At 41.0% G+C, this 22979-nt stretch overlaps 1 protein-coding gene across 3 annotated transcripts in view; it reads left to right on the top strand.

Moving 5' to 3' along the window:
• Positions 1-1354: 1354 nt before the first annotated feature.
• cita (citron rho-interacting serine/threonine kinase a) overlaps positions 1355-22979 on the top strand; it is a 37273-nt gene continuing 15648 nt past the window's right edge. The window contains exons 1-22 of one of the 3 annotated variants that reach the window (XM_070958929.1): positions 1355-1397; positions 1671-1793; positions 1930-2071; positions 2493-2668; positions 3630-3731; positions 6310-6452; positions 6793-6886; positions 6972-7178; positions 7388-7541; positions 8856-9045; positions 13326-13431; positions 14002-14145; positions 14332-14451; positions 15861-16031; positions 17140-17193; positions 17281-17334; positions 17638-17778; positions 17911-18039; positions 18567-18662; positions 19041-19157; positions 19854-19963; positions 20893-21067. In XM_070958929.1, coding sequence (XP_070815030.1) covers positions 1692-1793; positions 1930-2071; positions 2493-2668; positions 3630-3731; positions 6310-6452; positions 6793-6886; positions 6972-7178; positions 7388-7541; positions 8856-9045; positions 13326-13431; positions 14002-14145; positions 14332-14451; positions 15861-16031; positions 17140-17193; positions 17281-17334; positions 17638-17778; positions 17911-18039; positions 18567-18662; positions 19041-19157; positions 19854-19963; positions 20893-21067 — 2727 coding nt within the window. In that variant the 5' untranslated portion in view covers positions 1355-1397; positions 1671-1691. Of the gene's footprint in view, positions 1398-1670; positions 1794-1929; positions 2072-2492; positions 2669-3629; positions 3732-6309; positions 6453-6792; positions 6887-6971; positions 7179-7387; positions 7542-8655; positions 9046-13325; positions 13432-14001; positions 14146-14331; positions 14452-15860; positions 16032-17139; positions 17194-17280; positions 17335-17637; positions 17779-17910; positions 18040-18566; positions 18663-19040; positions 19158-19853; positions 19964-20892; positions 21068-22979 lie in introns of those variants that run through there. The other 2 variants (XM_070958928.1, XM_070958927.1) reach the window with 2 other exon arrangements.

Below are 22979 nucleotides of genomic sequence, written 5' to 3'. Positions count from 1 at the left end.
ACTGAGACTGGGAAACAGCATGGTTAAACAGGCACTCCACCAGTTTTACAGATAAAGGTCAGTTTAGGGACAGTATAAAAATGATTAGGGTGGGGAGGGCGGCTAAATCTTGCATTCAATTTTCTAAAAAGCAAGACCTTGCCCAGACTTAATTATATTTTCACAAATGCCAATAACACACACTATGTAAGTGTCTCTCAGTCCAGTTGACTGGCACAAATTCAAATCAGCACAAATTGGCAACTGTCCCACAGCCTCATGCATATACAAAGCTTTCTAAAATAACATTGATGTTGGAGACATCAAATCTCATCAGCCATCAAGCTAAGATGTTCAACAGAGCAGATCTCTCTCTCTCTCTCTCTCTCTCTCTCTCTCTCTCTCTCTTTTCTTTTGGATAAATTAAATTCAAAATGGATTTACATCATTGTACTGACTGAGAACATTTCCCACATAGTATCGTCAAATATGGGACACTTGAATTTGCATAAATACATTAACCAGATTTCAATATTAAAAAGAAAAAAGAAAAATCTACACTTCAAATCATTTTAAGACGATTCAATTGATGTAACTGAACCACTACCTAAGTTTTAAAAATGTAGAACCAACCAATGGTTAAATGGACTTGAGAAAATTTGTTCAATAAAAAGCTGAATCAACAACTGTCCAAGATAAGTGGAAGAGGCTGCAGGACAGAAAAATGATGCACTCAATTAAACATAACTAATAACAATCTGCATGTATTATGTTCTTCATAAAGGACATTTTAATGTGGAGGAAAATAAAGCCTTTATACAGACACAGGATTTGTTCCTCTGCATGTAAAACACACCTTTATGAACCTTGGCACACATGATAGTCATCTTTTTAATGTAAATTTTTCATCTGCTTTTTTTATAGAATAAATCTTGCAGGGAAAATTGAACTAAAAGAGACTTATGGAGTAACAAAAAACAAAAAGACCCTCCCCTGCACTGATAAAATAGGTCAGACTACCCAAAATATAAATGACAACAACCTGCTCCTCCAAGAGTAGAAACTCCTTCCTTCTGTGAGAGGTTAATTGACATAGACATAATATATATTATGTATATGTATATATATTACGTATATTATGTCTATGGTTAATTGAGAGTCTAACCTAGTGGTGAACTAGGGACATGGTGAGATATCAGTCATTGGTTTAAAATAACAGTTGGGCCCGCCCAGAAACTTCCATTGGCCCAATCAAGCGCCTCCTTCATTCAACAGGCTCGAGAGGTGGGCGGCGAACGCGCAAAATTTGAAAGTTGACCGGAAACAACGTTGACGGAGAGGAAAACAGTCTGTTCCTTTCCACGTCAATGTTTTTTGTGTATTAAAAACAAAATTATAGTTACCTTCATGGCAGGCTGGTGAGTAATCTCATACCGTACTGTTTTGTCTCTGTAAATATACCTGAAAGATACTCATGCATGTCGCGTTAACGTTATTTTTGTTAGCAAAGTTAGCAAACGCTAGCTAACATAAACTCAGCACGCTAACGGGACGCATTGTTGACATTTGTTGACACATTTTTTTCCCCTTTGGTCTTTCTGTCTTCCCTCATACTACCTTCATAGATATAATTCAGCCTACACGTTACATGTAAGCACTTCACTTCGACCTACTGTGTGTCATTCGCTCAGGTTATCTGTTGTCAAGAAGCCATGTTGAAGTTTAAATACGTGAGTCAGGGAAACCTGAAAACCCTGCCTACGTCTGCGGACCCCATCACCAGCCGCAGCTCCAGACTCAATCAGGTGTTTCAGGTAAAGTAGTGTATTTGTTAGATGACCGAAATGCCACTAAGTGTACATATGCCTCACCTCAGACTGTACAGTTTAAATCCAGCCGCAGTAACTGACAATAGCTGACTTCCTTTTCCTGTGTTCGTGTTGTCCTCAGGGCCGAGTCAGCCTGTGTGGGCAGCAGGGAGGATGCACTGGAGGTCGGGAAGATTTTCTGGAGGCTCTGCTGCTGCTGTACCAAGAGTGCACATCCCCAGAGCTTATGAAGATACATAATGTGGCAAACTTTGTCAATAAGTGTAAGTATGCATTTTACACGTGTACGATTTCTTTTGTCCAATCCAGTATTCTTTCCACCACATTAGTTCATACCTATTTATGGTTTTTCGATGATACTTTTCTTCTGTTTCTAGTTAGCAGTTTTTGCGGTATAAAGTTATGTCTTCCTAAAAAGTGATCACAGAAATTCAGATTCCACAATTACCTAATATAAGCTATATAAACAATATTGATCTGTAATTCTCAGCACAAGCCAGGTTTCAGAAGAATTTATTTAATACATATACCAGTGGTATGTGCATGGAACTATTTATGTCTAATAGAGTATGGTCTTATTTATGTGGTGCATTAACATTTTATATCCTAAAAGTTGTTTCACTTCTTTCCTCAGAAACAGTGGATGTTAAACCTTTGTGTGTTTGCATGTGTCTTGCCAAACAGTTTCTGAAGTGGTCTCAGAGCTGCGGGCCCTGCTGCCTTGCGTTCAAGATTTTGACATACGGGCAGTGGTGGGTCGTGGTCACTTTGCCGAAGTCCAGGTCGTCCGGGAGAAGGCAACTGGGGATGTTTGTGCACTGAAAGTCATGAGCAAGACTGTTTTACGCACTCAAGAAAATGTAAGATACTGATTAGATTGAAAGTGTTCAGTTTTAGGGTCCTGGTATTGTGCATGCTAGCTCACTTATGTAGCCATGACTTATTGGGACACATAGCCATTGATAATGTTGTTAGTGGCACCTGTGCTTTTCCCGCTGTGGCAAATCAAAAATGTCTGCAATGAAGAAGGTCTGTTATGTCGGGCATTTCTTACAACCAGTATCAAGAGCTAAAGCCAAGCTCAGTTACTGCAAAAGTTAGGATTTAGACATTGTGAATTTTCATGAATGAATTTAGGACACATTTCATATAACCATGACGTAGGCATTCAAATGAACTAAAGATTGTGTTGTTCATCACCAAATAAACATGAAGAAGGCAAATTAAGAAGAAAATTGTGTGCTATACCTGCAGCTGTAGGACTCTTAAAGTTGTGTTTTTTGCACCATGCTCCTTGCAATAATTGTACTGTGTATTAACCTTCAGTATTTGGTGCTCCAAAATAGCAGTCTGAAAAAGGCCCACTGGAGGGTACTGTAGGGTTGAATACAACAAAACAAAATCTGGGGACATTATTTCACAGCTGTGCATGCTGGCATGTGACTAATAGAGCAGATCTGATTCAGAAGAGTACATGAGCTGCGACATGAGTCTGAAGTGAGTAATACAATGAGCAACTTGCATGAACAAGAAATGTTTTGTTCATGCCACCTGTGATTACTTGACCTGAATTTTAAATGACAGCCAACTTATAAAACTAGAAACTTATTATTGTTGTTGTTGTCACAATTTTTGCTAAATTTAGAAACTTAGATTTCATTTAAACCCCACTGAAGCACTGAAGATGGTAGCTTTTCAGTATTTCAGACAGATGAATTTAAGTGGTTAATGGATTACTCATCATAACAATTTGTGCAGGACCGATGTTGCATTTATTTAATGTATATACACTGATTGCATACATTTCCATTTCTTCTCCAGGTGGTTTTTCATGAAGAGGAGCGGAGGATCCTGGCTCTGAACAGCAGTCCCTGGATCCCACAGCTTCTCTACGCCTTCCAGGATAAAGAACATGTCTATCTGGTGAGGGTTTTTTTCTGAACTTGAGCATGGGCTGAAATAACTATTTCATATATATTTCTCTTTGTCAGAAGAATGTTTCTTTTGCAAATTGCCACAAGCCAAAATTGAGTAATGGGGTAATAAACATGACAAGCAAATGGCACATATATGTTGTACTTGGGGGGGAGTAATATACAGTACATTTTAAAAACTAGGGTCATAGTACATGCCTTTATGTTGTAACATAGGTCCAAGGGTAGTTTTTAACTGAAGTATACTGTCTGAAAAAACTTCACTACAGTCCCAACTCAGCAATTGTTAACAAGAGAGGCTGTTTAACTGCAGATTTTTTGTCTTGTCTGAAAGACCTGGAGTCATTCAATTCACCCTCGAAAGCGACAACCATGTTATGGTTTAATGCTGTTTGTAGAAGAAGATGAAATGAATTGCCATGATGTTATTTTATAGGTGCAGTGTCTTCACACAGGCAATAACACATTTTATAGGGAGTTGTTTTCAAGGTCAACTTGTGTGTGAGTTGATGTCATATTCGCTTAAAAACTTTAATGATAGTTACTTGAGTTAAAATGATACCCCTTCACGTTGCCTTCTACATATGTTTAATACATTATTCTTCCAGCACTTTGGTAAACACCCTTGTTTGTCATCAGCACCGCAGTTAGGTGAAAAGAGAAGCATAGTCACGATGTGTTTAGTTAGTAGCAGGGGCTGATCTCCTTTAAATGTGAAAAAATGCACCTCCCAGCATCTCCAACACTGCAGTCACTGAGCCCAGTTAATGCTGCTCAGAACAATCTCTAATGTGTATAATTTCCCTGCCTCTACAACCACAATGCCTTGTTTTAGATTCCTTTTTGCTTTTTGTAATACTTGCTGGCTGTAATGACTTCATTTCCCCAGTGTTGGATCAATGAAGTCTTATCTTATCTTATTTTATCTTATCTTATTTTATCTTATCTTATCTTATCTTATCTTATCTTATCTTATCTTATCTTATACATTTTATGCACAGAGTACAACATAGCTTATTTTTATCTAAAGTAGTGTACAAGACAGCTGTAATGGAAGGTGTTTTTTTCTCCCCCAGTTTCTTTCACAGCTGTTTTTTCTACAGCATGACTAATGGAACAGTTGGATCAATCAGAATAGTACATGAGATGAGCTACAGGAAGGGATCTGAAGTGAGCAATGAAATTAACAACTTGTATGCAGAGGAAATGCTTTGAAGTAGTGGGTGGGGGGTAGTTAGCCTCTTTGAAAAGTGGGGGAAAAAATCACCTTCCAGCAACTTCAAAGTTTTGTTGTGTTATCATGTTAGCTTCCACCAGCACAGGCAGGAGTCACCAGGGTTTTGTTCAGATTAGCGACATTATTCAGTGCTGGCAAGTCCTCTGAGCAGGACCCCTGGGCTGCTGCATGCAGCCTTTGAGCCTAGTTGTGATGTAGAAGCAAACTGCAACTAAAATCACAATGTCACTCTTCGGAAACTACGACTAGAAAATACTGAGAAAAAGGTGACAGTCAAGAGCCGAGCCTGTGTTTCACCTATAGGTCAAACCACCTCTGGGTCTCTGGTTAAGGAGGAATATTTCCCAAAATGTTAGTGTCCCTCTAATAGTCTAATCTTCACCCCTGAAGCACACAGTGTCAGTTTTGTCCTGACCTCACAAAGAATCTAGCCTTTCTCTGATGACCTGTTAGTCTGACTTAGGGTGTAGGAAAAATCATACTGTCTCCTTCCCTCTGTTTTTCTTTCACCCCTCCTTATACCTCCCATCAAGCTCTCGGCATGCATGTCTCCATTCTTCCCCATCCTCTCTTTTCACTACCCCTCTGTCTCACTCTGCTCCCTAACTGAGCATGGAGGAAAATAAAAAGCATCCATCTTTATCCGTGTGTCAGAGAGGCACCCAGTCTCCCTGTTGCTAGGTAACACTGGAGAATGCTCCTGTTCATTCAGACTCGCCGACCATTCATGCACCGGGGGCTTTCGCATGTTAAGGCTGTATGGCTGCCACCATATAGCTCAAATCAGCCTGACCAATGTCTTTCATTTCAGGATGCAGACAGTGGAAAAGGGAGCTTGAGTCAAACATGACCAAGGGTGATTTGTTGATTTGTGTTTCCAAACTATAGAGATGCATATTGAGTATGTTTTGTTTTTTGTTTTTTTATTTGCATTTGAATTGATGTGTATGTCTTGTTTTAGCCCATGATCTCAGATAAACAATGCTATCACAGTGATTGTAGGTGTATTTTTAGCTGTTGAAGATGAATCCTTTGACTGCAGTGTCATAGATAAATCTGCAATAGTGCCCTGTGGTGCATAACTGAATCTATAATGAGGGGAACCACCCTGTAAGATTAATCTGAATAGAGCTTTGATGTGAGCTCAAACACATGTGCTCCTACACTTTGTTTTTCTTTCTAAATATAGGCCTAATTATAGGCATCCATAAACGTTTCAACCGCGTGTGATGCCTGTTCGTTTTAATCCTGTTCAAACCCACATTCATTCAGATGTGTTGGCCGTAGTTTTATACTGTCATTTTGTGACTCCATGCAACCGTGTCTTTAGGCGATGGAGTACTTGCCAGGTGGTGACCTGATGTCCCTGCTGAACCGATATGAAGATCAGTTTGATGAAGCTATGGCTCAATTCTACTTGGCTGAGTTGTTGGAGGCCATTCATGCTGTCCACCAGCTGGGCTATGTCCACAGGTAAGCCACGTCAGCTACTGAAGCCAACCTCAATAACACAATTAAAGAAGTAGGGCCAGAGACCCTAACTTGGTACATATTTACTAAATATCATTCTTTGTTTGCCTTTTGTTTCACTTGAAGGTCAAATACTCATAATTCAGGAAAACATTAAATGGGCATGAGAAATGTGGCATTCTAATTTAACCTAGAGCACTGAGTGTGATGTTATGTAACACAAAAACATTGCTGGAGTTTACAAATGTGTTCTATTATCATCAGAGCAGCAGACATATTACAGTACAAAGGCAACAGCTTTGTAAAAGCGGTATCAAATCCCTTCTAAACTATCCACTTGCAGAGATGTCAAACCAGAGAATGTTCTCATCGATCGGACTGGTCACATTAAGCTGGCAGACTTTGGATCAGCAGCCAGGCTGACTGCTAACAAAACAGTAAGTAGATCACGGAGTTTGCTCTGTGTATTAACTTCAGTATGCTTGACGGTGACATCATGGTGTTTTATGGATGTATTTCCAGGTGGCAGCTCCCACAGTGCCTGTTGGGACACAGGACTTCCTCTCCCCTGAGGTCCTGGCAGCCATGAATGGGGGCTCTCAGAGCACCTATGGAGTTGAGTGTGACTGGTGGTCTCTTGGGGTTATAGCTTATGAGATGATCTATGCTAGGTCACCTTTTTCTGAAGGCACTTCTACCAAAACAATCCACAACATCCTCAACTTTCAGGTACGTAGACTGTCATCTTGACACATGCACTGATGTTGGTAACTGGCTGTGTCTTATGTAATGTTTGCAACTTAAATTGCAGGTTAATGAAGAAATAAAGTGTCTCCTTACCATTCGCAGTGGGAATGTGCAGTCTGATTTACCTGAAGTATTATCTAGTCAGTCTATGCATTATGTAATGAATCCTTGCCCATGTTGTTTGCCCCCAGCGTTTCCTTAAGTTTCCGGAGGAGCCGCGGGCCAGTAAGCAGGTTGTAGACCTGCTGCAGAGATTGCTGTGTGGAGCCAAAGAACGACTGGGCTTCCAGGGACTCCGCTGTCACTCTTTCTTCTCCAGTGTAGACTGGAACAACTTAAGACAAGGTGAGGAGATCCTCTCTCTTGAGACTTTGTTCCTCTGTCTTTCCAGTCAGAATGCTCAATTTGGCTTGAAATGACACAGTGTGGCTGTAATAACGTTACTGGACAGATGATATCTGATGAGTTGCCACATGTGTTTAGAATATACATAATTATACTGTGTGTGTGGTTGCACATAGACAACACACTGCTATTGCGTTGCCAGTGGTGTTGTCAGTAGTAAAATAATGAGATTCTGTGTGCTGTTGGCAGTAGGCCAGCTCTTTCCTGAGGAGGAGAATGGGAGGGAGGCAGAGACAAGTAGCAAGGCAGACAGAGTAAAGATCTGCAACTCATCCACTTCTCAACAGACGCAGCACAAATCTTTTACACTAGCGACACGCTCTCTGTGGCGGAAATGCATGTGCGTTCGTCGGACGTCATTGCTGCTATCAAATCTGAGACTGAATGACAAAGAGTTTGACATTTTCAGAAGACCAGCTGTTGGAAAACACACCCATAACGTTCACATTAATGGACATTTTCCGTGAAGCATGGTCACATTAAAGAACTGCAGCTTTACAGTGGCTCTGTGATTCAAAATGTATTGCTGCAGGGGGGCAGTGTGTTTATTTTGCTGTGCAGAGTACCTTGTGTCTTCAGATGAATAAAACCTTGTTTTTGTTATTCTGAAACAGTTATCAAACATCGCCATGCCGGTCAATTCCTCTGAGCTGTTTTCAGTCCTAATATTCCTATCAACACTGAATATTAATCTAGTTGTTTGTTCAAAATCCTCATGGTTATCAGCAGATGAGGACATGGTGTTTGAAATGCCGGAGCTTTTTGTGCCTGTGTGTGTGTTGAAGAGAAGATATATTGATTTTTTTTTCTCGATGTTAATTCCATTAATTGATTGTCTTTGAGTAATAAATATCAAGTACAATATAAAAAAGAGAGTCACGTACATAAATGTTTGTATTAAAAATCCACAATTGCTTTGTTGATAATTGGACACAGATAGAGCTTTATGCTTCAGCTTTGGCTCCAGCTGATTAGCTTGCTCTGCTGCAGTGAGGTAGAGCGAGTGAGCATGTGTATATGAGAGAGAGAGAAGGAGGGAGGGAGGGACAGAGAGGCAGCATGTGCATCAACGCGCGACTTACCGCACTCTAGGCTCCCACCGCTCAGCTCCGTTCCTCCTCCCTTCCTTTCTCTCCCCTTTCTCCTTGTTGTGTTTTTTTTTTATTTTGTCCTTTTTTTTTTACTACTTCGGCCATTGCTGCTTCCTTTTTTCTTGCCCTCTCTTACTTCCTCCTCTCATCCTTTCTCCTGCAGTTCTCCCGCCTTTTGTTCCTGCGTTGCACGCTGAAGATGACACCTCTAATTTTGAGGAGCCGGAGCAGGCAGCCCCCCGGCCAGCCTCAGCAGCCCAGCGAGGAGCTCTGCCAGTGGGCTTCCAGGGCCAGGATCTGCCCTTTCTAGGCTGGTTCTTCAGCAGAGCGTTGTCAACATTGGCCAAAACTGAGTAAGTGCTATGTGTTTACAAGATATTGTTTGGCTTTTCTTCTTTGTTTTTTTTTAAAGATGACCCCTCTTTTTCCTGTAATGCAGAGACCTCATGTATAGACCTCTGTAGCACACCTTTGTCAGTTTAAGACCCCATGCTATCGTTGGCTCACGTTCTGCCTTTCAACTCCTCATTACCATGGCAACAAATTCCAGGTAGCCTTGTTTCAGGTGACCTAGTGTGGTGCCCTGGGCAGTTGGTGTTATCTCTCTGTCATTAGTGTTGTGCCCGTTGGGGCCAAAACGGGTATGGCCATATGCTGTGTCAGACAAGGAATGAGGAAGGGGAGGGATCTCCCTCTTCTCCGGTGCTCTCTCGGATTCCTGATTTTGTGCTTTGGGATCACGCGTAGTTGATCTGATGCATAGATAGATGAAGTGAATGGACCAGAGGATGTGAGCTGGCATTATCTTGCCATTGGCGCTGATTGGTATGCGGCTGAGTGTGTCAATGAGGTTTGCCTAGAGGTGGAACCCCAGACATAGACACACTCCCACCCTTACTGCTGTTATTGTGCTTTCGCTGTTACTGTGCAGCATAATGGGCTTGTGACTTTTATAGCATGGGTTTTGGGACTGTAATTATCCCTAATGGTGTTTGGCTTCTTAACCTCTGATAATAATGCACGAGGATGGGTTTCATCTCTGCAGCCCCATGGCAGTGCTCTAGCAGGTTAATGGTCCTGGAGACTGCGGATCATGACAGCAGCAGCAACAGAAAGGGAAGAAAAAGCGTTAGCAGATTAGACAGGGTAAAGGATGAGAGCTCAGATTGGGAGAGAGAATCTATTTCTATGGTTACTAACGTGATGTTTTTTTTTTTTTTTCTCCCAGTCCCCACCCCCATCTTTACCCGTCTCCTCTCTTCCTCTTTTTTTTCCTCCTCTAATGTCTCTGTCCCTTGCTGTTACACCACCAGTCATCTGCTCATGGTTTTTAACTGAAGCCAGTCATTTTCTTTGCTGCATTTGATTAAGAGGAGCTCCGAGCTCATAGAATGTGTCAAATCTGTGTGTGGGTGCATGCATATGCGTGTACACATTCTTCATTACGACCCCAAAAAGGAAAGAGAAATGAATGAACCCAGAGCCAGGCATAATGAAATGCTAATCATGTGTTTTGGGGGGTTCCTGCCATTCTTTTTTTCATTCTGTGTGAACTTGTCTGTCTGGTTCCTCATTAGTAAAACTCAACAACACATTCCCCTTAACAGCTTGCCTCAAATTCATAATGTCAGAAAATCATCTTTGCAAAGTGCCTTGAATATGGGCTCATAAACTTCTGCCCTTTTGTTTCGTAAAAAGTCCTCAAATATCTGCCTCTGTGGCAGATTTTGATGTATCCTAGGGCAATTTCCAGGTGTTTTTTATAAAATGTATGCAGTGTTTTTTTATAAACTGAGTATATCTTTGGTTTTTGTGTCTGTCTGTCTGTCTGTCTGTCTGTCTGTCTGTCAGGACAGTCATCTAACGCTTTGCCCAAGAACAGAATATCTTGATAAGTACTGACCAGATTGCCATGAATGGATACTGTCAAATCGCCATTCATGTTCAAAGTCCCCAGAGGATGCCATCATCTGGTCAAAATTTCACCCTGACATATTATTATCTCTGCAACTAATAGCCCAATTTTTAGGTAATCTGCTGAGGACTTTCATAGTCTTTGGAGGATGATATCTTTACGTTTTTTAACAACCCACAGCATTTCCTTTAGCGCTACCCACATGACAAGAGTGGTATTTTGTCCATATGTGTAATTTTTTAAAATGATTTAAAAAAAAATCTGAGTTGTGCATTTGTATTAAAATGATCTAAATTTTAAATGGCCCCATTTGGTTTACTACATATGATTTTCACAGATTGTTAGAGTGAAATGTCAGCCAACATGATGCTGCTCAGCAAAAAGCATAATTAATAAGGAAACATGCAAGAAAATGTTTGAGTCACAGGTGACTGAAACGTATCATATGATCACATCACATCAGGTTTTCCCATCCTCTTTGGAAGCCATTTGTTAAAGTGCCCTAATCTACTGTCTTTGCATTTGGTTATTGTTTCTTCTGCATTGTTGGTAATGTTTTATTTGAAGGGGTGTGCATAAGACTGACGTGACACTGTCTTAACCCTGACATGACACCTGTCATGAAAAAGAGGGACTATGATGTTAGTGACTGTGTCATTCAGTCAATTATGTCATTTTTAAAGTGGGTTAGGGTTCATTGACCGAATGACACTTTGTGACAACAGTCATAAACATAAAGATTCCTTCATGTTCATTATAGTGCCATGCCAGTCTTATGCATAGCTTTTCAAAGAACGTGTTACCATGTTGTTTTGGTGCTTTTATCAGTTTGGTTTAAGCATAAGCCTGAAATGACTAATTACAGCAAGTGGTGATTTTCCCCTTCTACAAAAACAAAAATGATGGTTCTCTTTGCAACCCTGCGTGTGTGTTCTGATCTGTTTGTTTGCATTTTCTTCAGTGTGTGCATGCTTGTGTGAATGTATGTTTGCTATTCTTCTTGTTTACCTGATCAGTGCCGCAAAGCCTTTAACTTGCATACTTTCTCTGAGTCCCCCGTCTCTCTTTGATTGTCTTCAATAATGCAGTCTGCACTGGCTACTCATTTATTTTCCCTCCACAGTACAAAGAGACAACAACGACCACATTCCTCAGATAGGAAAAGAGTAGCCTGGCAGTTTCTCCCTTGCAAAAATATTTCTTTTCTATTTTACCTACACAATTGTTAGAACAGTAAAAAGTATTACCCATGCCTCCCTCAAAACATTATTCATGTTCACTCCAGCTTTCAATTTAAAGCGTATACAACAAGAAATGAGTGGGGGGCGGGGGGGCAACAGAAGAGGGTGGGGAAGAAATGCATCCATCCTCCATACTCACTTTGAGCCCATATTCGCCATCACTTTTGACAAAGACACAGATAATTGGGAAAACCATGCAGCTGAATGCATTAAAACCCCAGCTGAGGACATTTTAATTGTCACATTATCTGTACAGAAGCCCCCCAAAACTGTTGAACAAGGCATTGGAGAACTTAATGAATTTTTATGTCTAACATCAATTTTTAATTGGCAGCAGATTCAGCTAGCTGGAACACCTCCTCATTTAGATCCTGTGAAAAAAAGGCTGGTTTGGGTGTTGCAGTTTTGTTAGTGATACGAGCCAAATGTTCGTGTGTGTTTCTGTGTACTCTCTCTGTATTTATACATACAGTATACATACTGTATGTGTGCGTGTGTGTGTCAGGGGGATGTTTCTCGATGCAGAGAGGCGAAGGGAGCAGTGCTTGCTTTCGTGATTATTTTTAACACTGTGACTCAGTCTGAGTCAACTTTATTAAAGATCCCTCTGCGGTATTTGTGAACTCATTCATACAGACCCATTCATTTATTTAGAAGACTTCTGTTTCAGTCTTTTCTCTGGTCAAGAGAAAGCCGTGCTCTCAATTATTCCCAAAGAATGGAAACAAAACAGGACCTCACCTTACATAAACAAGAAAATGAGCGAATCGGACTCACTACGGAGCTCTGTGCAGACCAACCCCAAGCGAAAGCATAGCCCGAATTCTCCTGTCATATTATTTTGTCAGGCAAACAGCAAATACTCCCAGGTCTACGTGGCTGTTTTGTTCATGTAATCTGTTTCGACCTGAATGTACCACAATGAATAAAACATACTCAGCTCTTTCTCACTTCAAAAATGTTCTGTTGAATGCTGTTCTAGCTGTTGTCAGTATCCGCATTGTTAGGATTAGATATCCTTAAGAGTACTTTCTGTCTGCTGCTCATGTATGATGTGTGGGTGTTGCGTCTTCATTTTAACCATCTTAACAGCTACGATGCTGTGAAGGCTTGCCGCTACATGATTTGGCTCTATGTCATGATGAGGCTTTCAGTTATCCCCTTTTTGGTTTGCTGATGTATGATTTGCGAATATGTGATATTTTGAATATTCTTCACCGTCTTGCACAAAGCTGTATTCACATATGCATACTTAATCTGAGTTTGTTTGAGTCTTGTAATAAACCTACCTGAATAGTGGAAGTATAACGAAAAGTTCTGCAAAGAAACACACTGGTAATGCACACAGCATGTGCACCATCTTTATTTTGATCTTTGACATGTTTTAAGTTCTGCGCAGATGAGACATGTAGTATTTGTGTGAAATATTTGGCTTAAATAGAACTGAAGAACATTTACGTGTATGTGTTATCATCAGGTCAGTGACTGCAGGCCTCAACTCTCCTGCGAAGACCAACTCCATGGAAAAGAAACTGCATCTTAAAAGCAGAGAACTACAAGAAACTCAAGACAAATGTCACAAGGTGAGGGGTGTACCATTTAAGGCTTTTTTGCTTTTATTTATGTTTCAGTATTTCATCATCAGCCTTTATGAGAAACAAGTCAGTCGTATTTTCAAATGCAGGAGCAGCTCGATCAAACAAGCCAGAGATGACTGGAATAAGACAGCTGATGGCTGACTGGAAACTGTAAAACTACATTTTTTCCAGTCCATATTGCAGAACATTGTTGTGAGCAAAAAAATGATTCCATCATGGGTTTTATTACCAGACGTCCAGAGTTTATTCAGTCTGTCTGGCTTAACACAGATCAAGCAGGCTTCTGGTGCTCCTGTAAGGAGCCAAGTTAATCGTGTTGTGTGTACAACACTACAACTATGTTTTTTTCTTGAAGCATGCTGAGTTGGGTGAAAGTAAGGTCAAATAAATCAGCCGTCAGTCGAATCTGTGGCTGATGAACCTTTCTTCCCTTTTTTAAATCACCACTTTAAGTGCCCTAACGATTCTGTTGCATTTAAGGCAGCCAATGCAACACAAAAAGCAGCCTAAAGTTACAATGAAACTAATTGTATTGTTTTCTTCATGTGGATCCAGATGGAGCAGGAGATCTCCAGGTTCCAGCGTAAAATGACTGACCTGGAGTCAGTGCTCCACCAGAAGGATGTGGAGCTGAAGGCATCCGAAACTCAGAGAAGTATTCTGGAGCAAGACCTCGCCACCTACATCACTGAGTGCAGCGTGAGTCATCACAACTGTGACCGTGTGTGTGCAGAATTTAAAGAGATTTTTAAACATAATAATGCTCTTAGGTTTGTGTTTTTTCACATATTGGTGTACTTGCGTGTCGCTGCCCTCGACACCTCAAAAATCAGTATTGATTTGAACAAGCAGCACACTTGAGTTTGTGTGTGCATGTGTTTGCAGAGCCTAAAGCGAAGCTTGGAGGAGGCACGTGTGGAGGTCTCCAGAGAGGATGACAAGGCCATGCAGCTGCTGCACGACATCCGTGAACAGAGCAACAAGCTGCAGGAAATTAAAGAGCAAGTATGTAAATCTTCTCATTCAAATGATCCTGTCTCCTCCCTCTCATCACGATAATGATGTGGTGCATTTTGGAGATTTTTTATAAACACTTCAAGGTATTTATACTAAAAATGTGTGGTGAAAGTAAAAAATGTCTTCATACTGCATCCATGAAGCCATCTTAACCATCTTATTGCAGGCGATTATTCTGCCTTTCATAGTGTGGTCTTTTGCCATCATATCAGTTAAAAGAGTAACTGAAGCAGGCAGGGCTTCCCCTCTGAGGACTCCCTTGTCCTCAACACTCATAAAGGTCATCCCTGCAGATGGCATCCCTGCAAGGTACAAAAAGTGCAGAAGACTTTGATCATTACTCAAGAGATTTGTCCTCCTCCTCCCCGGGGGAATGACACACAGCATTGACAGTTTTTTAATCAACATCTATGATTCAAATTACAGATTAAAGCTGAGCTCAGAAATATTTTACCAACAGAAACACTGACCGGCATGAACCCCTCATGATCAAAGTCATTGTTCAGTGTAACATGATGTCTCTTCAAAGGATTTTAAAGACACAAGTGTTTTTTGTTTTTTTTCCACTCGTCGTCTCGGCAGTGCAGTTTCCGACCACAGCTTTAAAGTGGCGTTCCTTGACTTGCTATGTTTGATTTTGATGCTTTTGGCGATAAATGGTCATTGCTGCAGTGCACTGCGGTTTCTATAGAATGCTGCACAATGAAACTGTGTCAGCAGATATGTGAAGTATATCTTTGTCTTTATAGCATTGGCAGCAGTTGTTGCCTGTGCTAAGAGCACAGTTCTCTCTTTTCAGGCTGTGCCAAACAAACTTCTGCTGCTCTTCTATGCTGTCAAAAGGTGCACATAAAAACCTAAAGCCCAAATAAATATCAGATTTATTTATGAAAAGCACACTGCCTATACAAACTTCTTGAAAGTTGGCATATGTTGAAACATCGCTGAGTTAAATATTTTTTGGAGCACAGTGTAACACAATGAAAATGTCATGGCTTACTCCGTCCTTAAAGAGTATTTTCAAACCAAGCACTTTTCCTTTGCTGAGAAAGAAAAATACGTTTTCCAAGAAAATAAAAACTCATCTTCTCACTTCGAGGACAACAGTGATTTATCTCCAGCTTGTACAGAATGAGTGTGATCACAGCCTGAAGTCTTTGGGCAGAATTCAAAATATCAGTTATATGCAAACAACAGTGCAGGTCAATACACAACACTGTGTTATATAAGGGATATAAAGGGCTATATAGGAGACATACTGTAAGATGATAGTAGTGGTAGTGATCATGACTTCACTTGATGAAACTTCTCCTCACATGCTCATGAATATACAGTCAGCTTTCAGAAGTCAGTTTTGTTCCATGTCGATGACCACTGTGTGCCATCTATGGACTCAGGAGTACCATGCCCAGCTGGAGGAGATGCAGGTTACCATCAGGCAGCTGGAGGAGGACCTGTCAGCAGCCAGACGCCGTAGCGACCTCTATGAAGCTGAACTTAGAGACTCCAGGCAAACAAGTGAGGATCTCAAGAGGAAAGCTGTGGAATACCAGCAGAGAATCCAAAAGGTATGTTTGCACCAGAGGTGCTCATACTGTACATGCATATAAATATACTTTTACATGTTGAGTTACAGCACTATTACTGCCTGAAGTATAACATCTCTCTCAGACTCATGTAACTGTGCCTGCTTAAAATATCAAAAAACATTTAGATAAAATGACAGTATTGCATATGAAAGTATAAATATGGGCCACAACTGCATTCATACCACTACTACTACAGTGAGGCAAATAGCGACAGTTGAATTATATATATGCCAAATGTGTCCGCTCACAGAGAAGAAGAGGTTGATTTGTGTGTTGGTTTTATGTCTCTCCTCTTTGAGCCTTCCCCTTGTTTCAGTGAACTGCTGAAGTCATAGTTTGTAAGAGCCAAGCACAAAGTCTGCAGAGCCCATATACATGTGATATTGTCCTTTCCTCTTTGGTTTGTTTTGCGGTGTCTGAAAAAGCTCGATGCCATCAATCCAGCATTATTGAATATAAAATTGCAGACCACTTAGTTAATCTGACAGACTAATAGACTTAAATGCCAAGTGGTTTTTGTAAATGTAATGGAAACCCATTACATTTGATGCTGCTCCACTATTGTGCTTGCTGGTGCCTCAGAGTGACCTTTAAAGATCTGATAGTCATTTTTAACCTGAAAATAAAAACATGTCTATGTGCAATTAATCAAAGCCTCAGATTTACAGATTCTAACCAGTAATTATAGTCCAAGTAAAATATTAAGATATTTGAGAACAATGCAGTTTGAAGTCATTGTGTACACATAAAGTATTCACAATAGAACAAGCTCTCATTTACATTTGAAACACAACCACCACTTTTGATAGTTGTGTGGATCAGAGCCCAAACGACCTCAGTTGAAATGGTTGGGTCACATGGTTTGGAAGCCTCCTGGATGGCCCGCTGAGGAGGTGTCCTCACTCAGGGTGCGCTTTTGAATTGATTACATCTCCCTCTTTCCCTGGACGCTCCGGGGGATCCTTCAGGAGGAGCTGGAGGAAGTTTATGGGAGTAGTGCTACATTGCCTTTGCCGCTTCAACGACTTGAGAGTGGATGGGGTCTACTGTGCTGATTAGTCTCTACTGTTTCCCTATTGATTTTCAGGCTAAAGAGCAGGGCAAAGCCGAGGTGGAGGAGCTTCTCTCCAAACTAGAAAAGGTAACAGATCATACTTGTCACATCAGTCTGCATGATTGGAGCCTCTAGCCCTCCTAGAGTTTCTTGAACTGAGCTTTCCTTTTTCAGACCAATTCTGAGCAGCAGATCAAAATCCAGGAGCTCCAGGATAAACTGTCCAAGGTAAATTAATTCTTGTCTTGGTTGCTAATATTATGTAATAAGAAAGCATTTATTTAAACATTATTGAAACAAAGTTAATCCTTTTCTTTTTGTCATATCTCCTAAACCTCTGAAAAGCAGATCAGTAAAGTTTATGTTTATACAGAACTGAGCAGTTTTTCCAGTCTCTGCAGCCTGTTGCAGTTCCCCATGTATTCCCTAGGGTGACTTTTATTTCAGTGTCTCTGTGAGTACGAACTGCCCAAGCATATCGAGAGGTTTGTCTTGGGATCTAACAGCCTTTGACCTCTTGACCTCCTTCAGGCAGTGAAGGCGAGTACAGAAGCCACTGAGTTGCTGCAGAATGTCCGGCAGGCCAAAGAGCGGCTGGAAAGAGACCTGGAGCGCCTGCGAGGCAAAACCGACTCTAGTGACACTTTAAAACGCCGCCTGAGAGAGACGGAGGTACTAGACTAAACCCTCAGTGCTAAATCATGCAAATGATGCAAATAATACTGGCTTATTAATACTGTACTACAACACAAGCCACTCTTTTCTGTGTGGTTAGTCTTATGTTGCTGTTTTTTGCTGTGTAAGCAGGAGGGCAGGAAGACCCTGGAGAACCAGGTAAAGAGGCTGGAGATGGTTGAGCGGCGGGAGAATAAGCTGAAAGATGACATTCAGACCAAATCCCAGCAGATTCAGCAGATGGCTGAAAAGATCCTGGTGAGAGAGCTACAGATAAGGCTCGCTAATACTCGGACCCACTCAACCCCTAATTTCACCCCCCTGCCCACCCCCTCCCATTCATTCAGCCCTCTCCCAGTCTGTCCTCATCAGTTATTTTAGAGCACACACGTATGCATGGCTCACACTGCTTCCCGCTAGCTGAGCCCTCACACATGGCTAATAGGCAAACAGTGTCTTTACATACATAGAATTTAACATACACATAATTTCACCAGTGTCAGCATGAGCAGGCACCGCTACAGCCGTCTTGTGGATTTCCAGCTGTTCAATGCAAGTTTCTTCTTTTCTCTTAATTTTTTTTTCATCCTCTGATATTAGAGGAGAATTATCAGAATAGTTTTCAGTCTGTTTTCAGTAGGTTGTGCTTTCATGTCTTTAGGGTTGGTAGTAGGGCTGTAGGCTACATTAACTAATCATCGTGGTGATAGTCTGTGCGTTTTAATGTTACATACAAAGAAAGCTATTTTTCATTATTGACATCAATGTCACATTACTCCCTCCAGGAACTAGAGGAGAACCTGAGGGATGCCCAGTCGACAGCCCAGAGGATGGAAACCCAACTGGTTCAAAAGGAGAGACTTTATGAGGACAAGATCAAGGTGGGCCAGCTTTATATCACCCAGACTACTGTACTTCTACTACTAGATAGATAGATAGATAGATAGATAGATAGATAGATAGATAGATAGATAGATAGATAGATAGATAGATAGATAGATAGATAGATAGATAGATAGATAGATAGATAGATAGATAGATAGATAGATAGATAGATAGATAGATAGATAGATAGTCATAGCTGTAATTACTGCGTCCACACCAGGCTGTACATTTACAACCATTTCAGTATGCAATGTTTTTTTAATGATTGATGATTTAATGCTTTATCATGTCGCAAATTACGGACTGCAACCTAAATGTGAATTTGTCAAATCAACATTAATAAGTGTAATATTCGCTGGTTCTGTTGGATCAAGGTTCTGGAGGCCCAGATGAAGGCAGACCTAGCTGATAAGGAGAGCCTTGAGGCCAGAAGGGCCCAGCAGGAGGAGGAGTCCAGGGAGAACTGCAAACTCATCAGTGAACAGAAAGCAGTAAGGAAACACAACAGGCTCTTTAAAGATCTTTCCACTCAGCCATTTGCAAGTAAATTTCTATTAAGATTCAGAGAATTGCATATAATCACTGTCTAATGCCACAATTCATATTACTGAAATACTTTGCAACATTAGAAACAGCAGCAATATATATAATCGTCTGATTTTAAGTTTGTCCCCCCTCAGTTATATTATGCAAAGTCAAATATATATCTCTGTGGCTTAAAGTTGTTTGTGAACATGTGATGCTTTTCATTCTCCTCTCAATTTGCTGTCACAATTTGACAACTAGACTTCATCAATGTTTTTTTGTTTCTGGGCAAAGTAATTTGTTATAGTGGTTCAAATGTATTGGAACGTACGTTTGGATTAAATTGCAGTATACTTCGTGTTGTACTATAAAGCCCGGGCTCAAGTCCTAATCTGGTTAATGTGGTAGAATTGAGGCACTAAGAAGCTTTTAGAAGCAGTCATCTGACATTGACAGTAGAAGATTCAGGCAACACCTTAATGGACTCTAATAGGATTTCACTGCAGCACAAAATTCTGTTTCCTTTAAAAAAATTGTGCCGCTGTGCACCATGATTCTTAGTAGGATTTGGCTATCAATCAAGGTGGAACACATCCTTGCATTTGAGCCTGTTAGTAGGGATGTGATTTCCACCATGGTATTTTGTCTCACTCTTCCTACAGACCATTAATGCTATGGATTCCAAGATGAAGAACTTGGAGCAGCGCATCGCTGAGCTGTCAGAGGCTAACAAGCTGGCCGCTAACAGCAGCATCTACACCCAGAAGAATATGTGAGTTAACTAGACCTGCCCACACTGTGCTTTTATGAGTACCCCCACCCACACTGACTGTCTCCTTGAGCCCCCAATTGGTTCATTAGCATGCGCTTAGATTTTTATACACCACGGCTGTTCTGTCTCCCCAGTGTGTTAACTGTGTAGCTATGACAAATATTAAATGTTAATATTATGACAGCAAATCTAAATGAAAACCATAAAACAGTGTGACAATGTGAAACAAGTTGCTCATAGTCATGAACCTACCAACCTACTTACCTGAACCTGAACCTTCCCGCAGTGTTACGGGCCTTTATAGTGAATTTTCGCTATCAGGCCCGTAAATTTACTGTATTGGTTCACTGTCATCGTGCACTTTCCAGGGGCAGCTGGAGACTGCAGGCAACTGTTTTCAGCAGAAAAGCTTTAAAGACCCACTGTATACTATCTTCTCTGCACTAAACAGCAACTACCTAAGTAGCTTAGCTATTTCCATGGGTACTGGACCTACACTCACCCGTTGGACAGCAACATGACTCCAAATGAGTGATAACGTTGCTCCGTAGTTTGCCATATCGACTTAAAAGGTGACAACACTGTTGTGTTCACAACACGTGTCCACTTCTCCCAAGTTGCCAAAAATGTAATTTATTGTAGGTTTAACATACAAGTAATTTGAACTTAACAATGTGCTCGTTTAAGGAATATGAAGATACTTGTGTTGTTATAATGTTCAAACATTTCCAAGGTTTTGTTTTCTAAGATGTATTAGCTATAGTACATCAGGTGACTTGTTAGCTCACATGAATAATTCGGTGTCTACTTAAACCACTAAATGCTTTTATATGTTAGGTAAACGTTATGAAAACTGCAAAAGTTTGTCAAAGATGTCTGCTTATAAATAGGCATTGTAACAGGCATCTCTGTGTGTATATTTTTGTCAGGAAAGCCCAGGAGGAGATGATCTCAGAGCTTCGACAGCAAAAGTTCTATTTGGAGTCTCAGGCAGGCAAGCTGGAGGCCCAGAATGCCAAACTGGAGGAGCACCTGGAGAAGATGAGTCAGCAGGAGCAGACCAAGAGGACCCGGCTGCTGGAGCTGGAGAGTAGGCTGCGGGAGGTGAGGCAACAGGAAGCAGAGACACGGCTCAAAATCTCAAGATTAAGTAATTCACTTTAACTAGCACACAGCGTAGCCATTCGTTATTACTCTCCACAAATGGGATGAAGGCAGCTGATCAGCTGGTGAGCTCAGATTCCCTTCAGATAAACAGCTAATTAAATACTGTAGGTCTATAATGGCATTTCTACAAAATTGCCATTGGGGTTGCATGCAGGCTGTGTCTACGGATCCAGTGGAGCTCACAACCCTCATTTGTTATCTCTGCAACAAAGTAGTTGCATTGACTGACAATAGGTGAGGATATGTTTAACCACAGGACAATAAAGCAAGACCTTGATGCGTGGACAATGAATAATTTACCTTCAAACTGGAGGACCAAGTTTAACCCATATATTGTCAAGCGAGGTGCTATTTGTGTCTCAGCTCTGGTCTGCAGTCTGACTTCCTGTGAAAGCTTTCTAATTCGATAATTAAAGACAAAGAAAGTGGTTGTTACTTTTATCTTTTTCACATGTTTGACACTCACTGAATGTTTGATAATGCGTTTAACTAAACAATCTGTATGCTCCTGTATATGTGCATCCACTGCAAACCCAGTCCGTAGAAAGACATTTTGACATAATTGAAACACAACCCCCTCTTTCTCCTGTGTGAGAGCTCTCACCTCTCTGTTGTGCTGTCTGCAGATGTTGTTTGTGGACAGCCTGCTGATTGGATGTCATATCTACCTCCACACACTCTTCCCCACTGAGACGTGATGCACAGATTGGCACTAATTGGTGGCCTTTCTTTACCCTCACATACAAATGCGCACTGTCCTCTCTCACACACAAACATCTACTTTTGGATGAGATCTTCTGTTCTATCGCTGTGGTAGTGGGACACCTATGGAGAAGCTAAATGCATGCTTGTGTGTCTCAACTTGGTGCACTTTATCAGCACAGACTGAGGGTACATGTGCTCTTTTAAAAAACTTGAAAAGGTCTTAGATTATCTTATTTTTAGTTCTTAACAAGTGTGACAGTTTTAAACCTAATTACCAGAGGCCTTATTTTCCACTGTGCACTTTTAACTTTCTCGGTGCTGTCCAAGTTTTGCACTTAGAAGAGTTTGCATCTGCAGTTCTGTATCTACCGGTTGCACTTGTGTCTCCTGACATCCTCTCATTATTCTCTCTTTGTCCCTTTTCTTTTCTCCCCATTCAGCCTGAAAAACTTCTGATTAATTTGATACCTTTTCAGCTTTGTTTCATTTCTTTGTTCTTTTAATTGGCCTTAAATTCCTCATTGCATTTAGAAAGCAAATGAAATGTGCATTTATGTACTGAAAGCAAAGGTATCCTGTATGGTCAATTTTCAAAAGTATATCAATACATATCAGAGTGTCTCACCATGTGATGGATGAATAAAATTTCTGCAATTACAAAATATTAAAAATGTTATGATTATCAATAAATTTGATGTAACACAACATCATTATTTATCAGCGGTTCTTCTACAGGACAGCCCCCATATACAGCTCAAACACAGCTGGTACGAGGGTCCGATGGAGGCTACTCTCACATTCGGGCAACACCGCTCCTTGTTTACGATGTTTGACTAGAAACAGACGTAGCTTTTTCATTTTCTCCAAGAGAATATCTGACTCTGTGCATATAGCCGCGAAGTCTTTCTCAACTGACTTGCGTCTTTCATCTGCCGCTGTGTTTGCACTTCAGAGAGGTTGTTGAAGTGAGGAGCTCTTGCTAGCATGCTGCCTCTCTCTCTTTCAGAGGACCTCTTTGACATGACTGTGTGTGTTTGTGTCTGTGTGCGTGTGTCTGGTTGGCTGTGTGTGTGTGCGTGCGTGCGTGCGTGCGTGCGTGCGTGCGTGCGTGCGTGCGTGCGTGCGTGCGTGCGTGTGTGTGTGC

The sequence above is a fragment of the Chaetodon trifascialis genome, chromosome 3, assembly GCF_039877785.1.
Source record: "Chaetodon trifascialis isolate fChaTrf1 chromosome 3, fChaTrf1.hap1, whole genome shotgun sequence".
In the NCBI taxonomy this organism is placed as follows: Eukaryota; Metazoa; Chordata; class Actinopteri; order Chaetodontiformes; family Chaetodontidae; genus Chaetodon; species Chaetodon trifascialis.
This window is presented reverse-complemented; position numbering and strand designations above follow the sequence as displayed.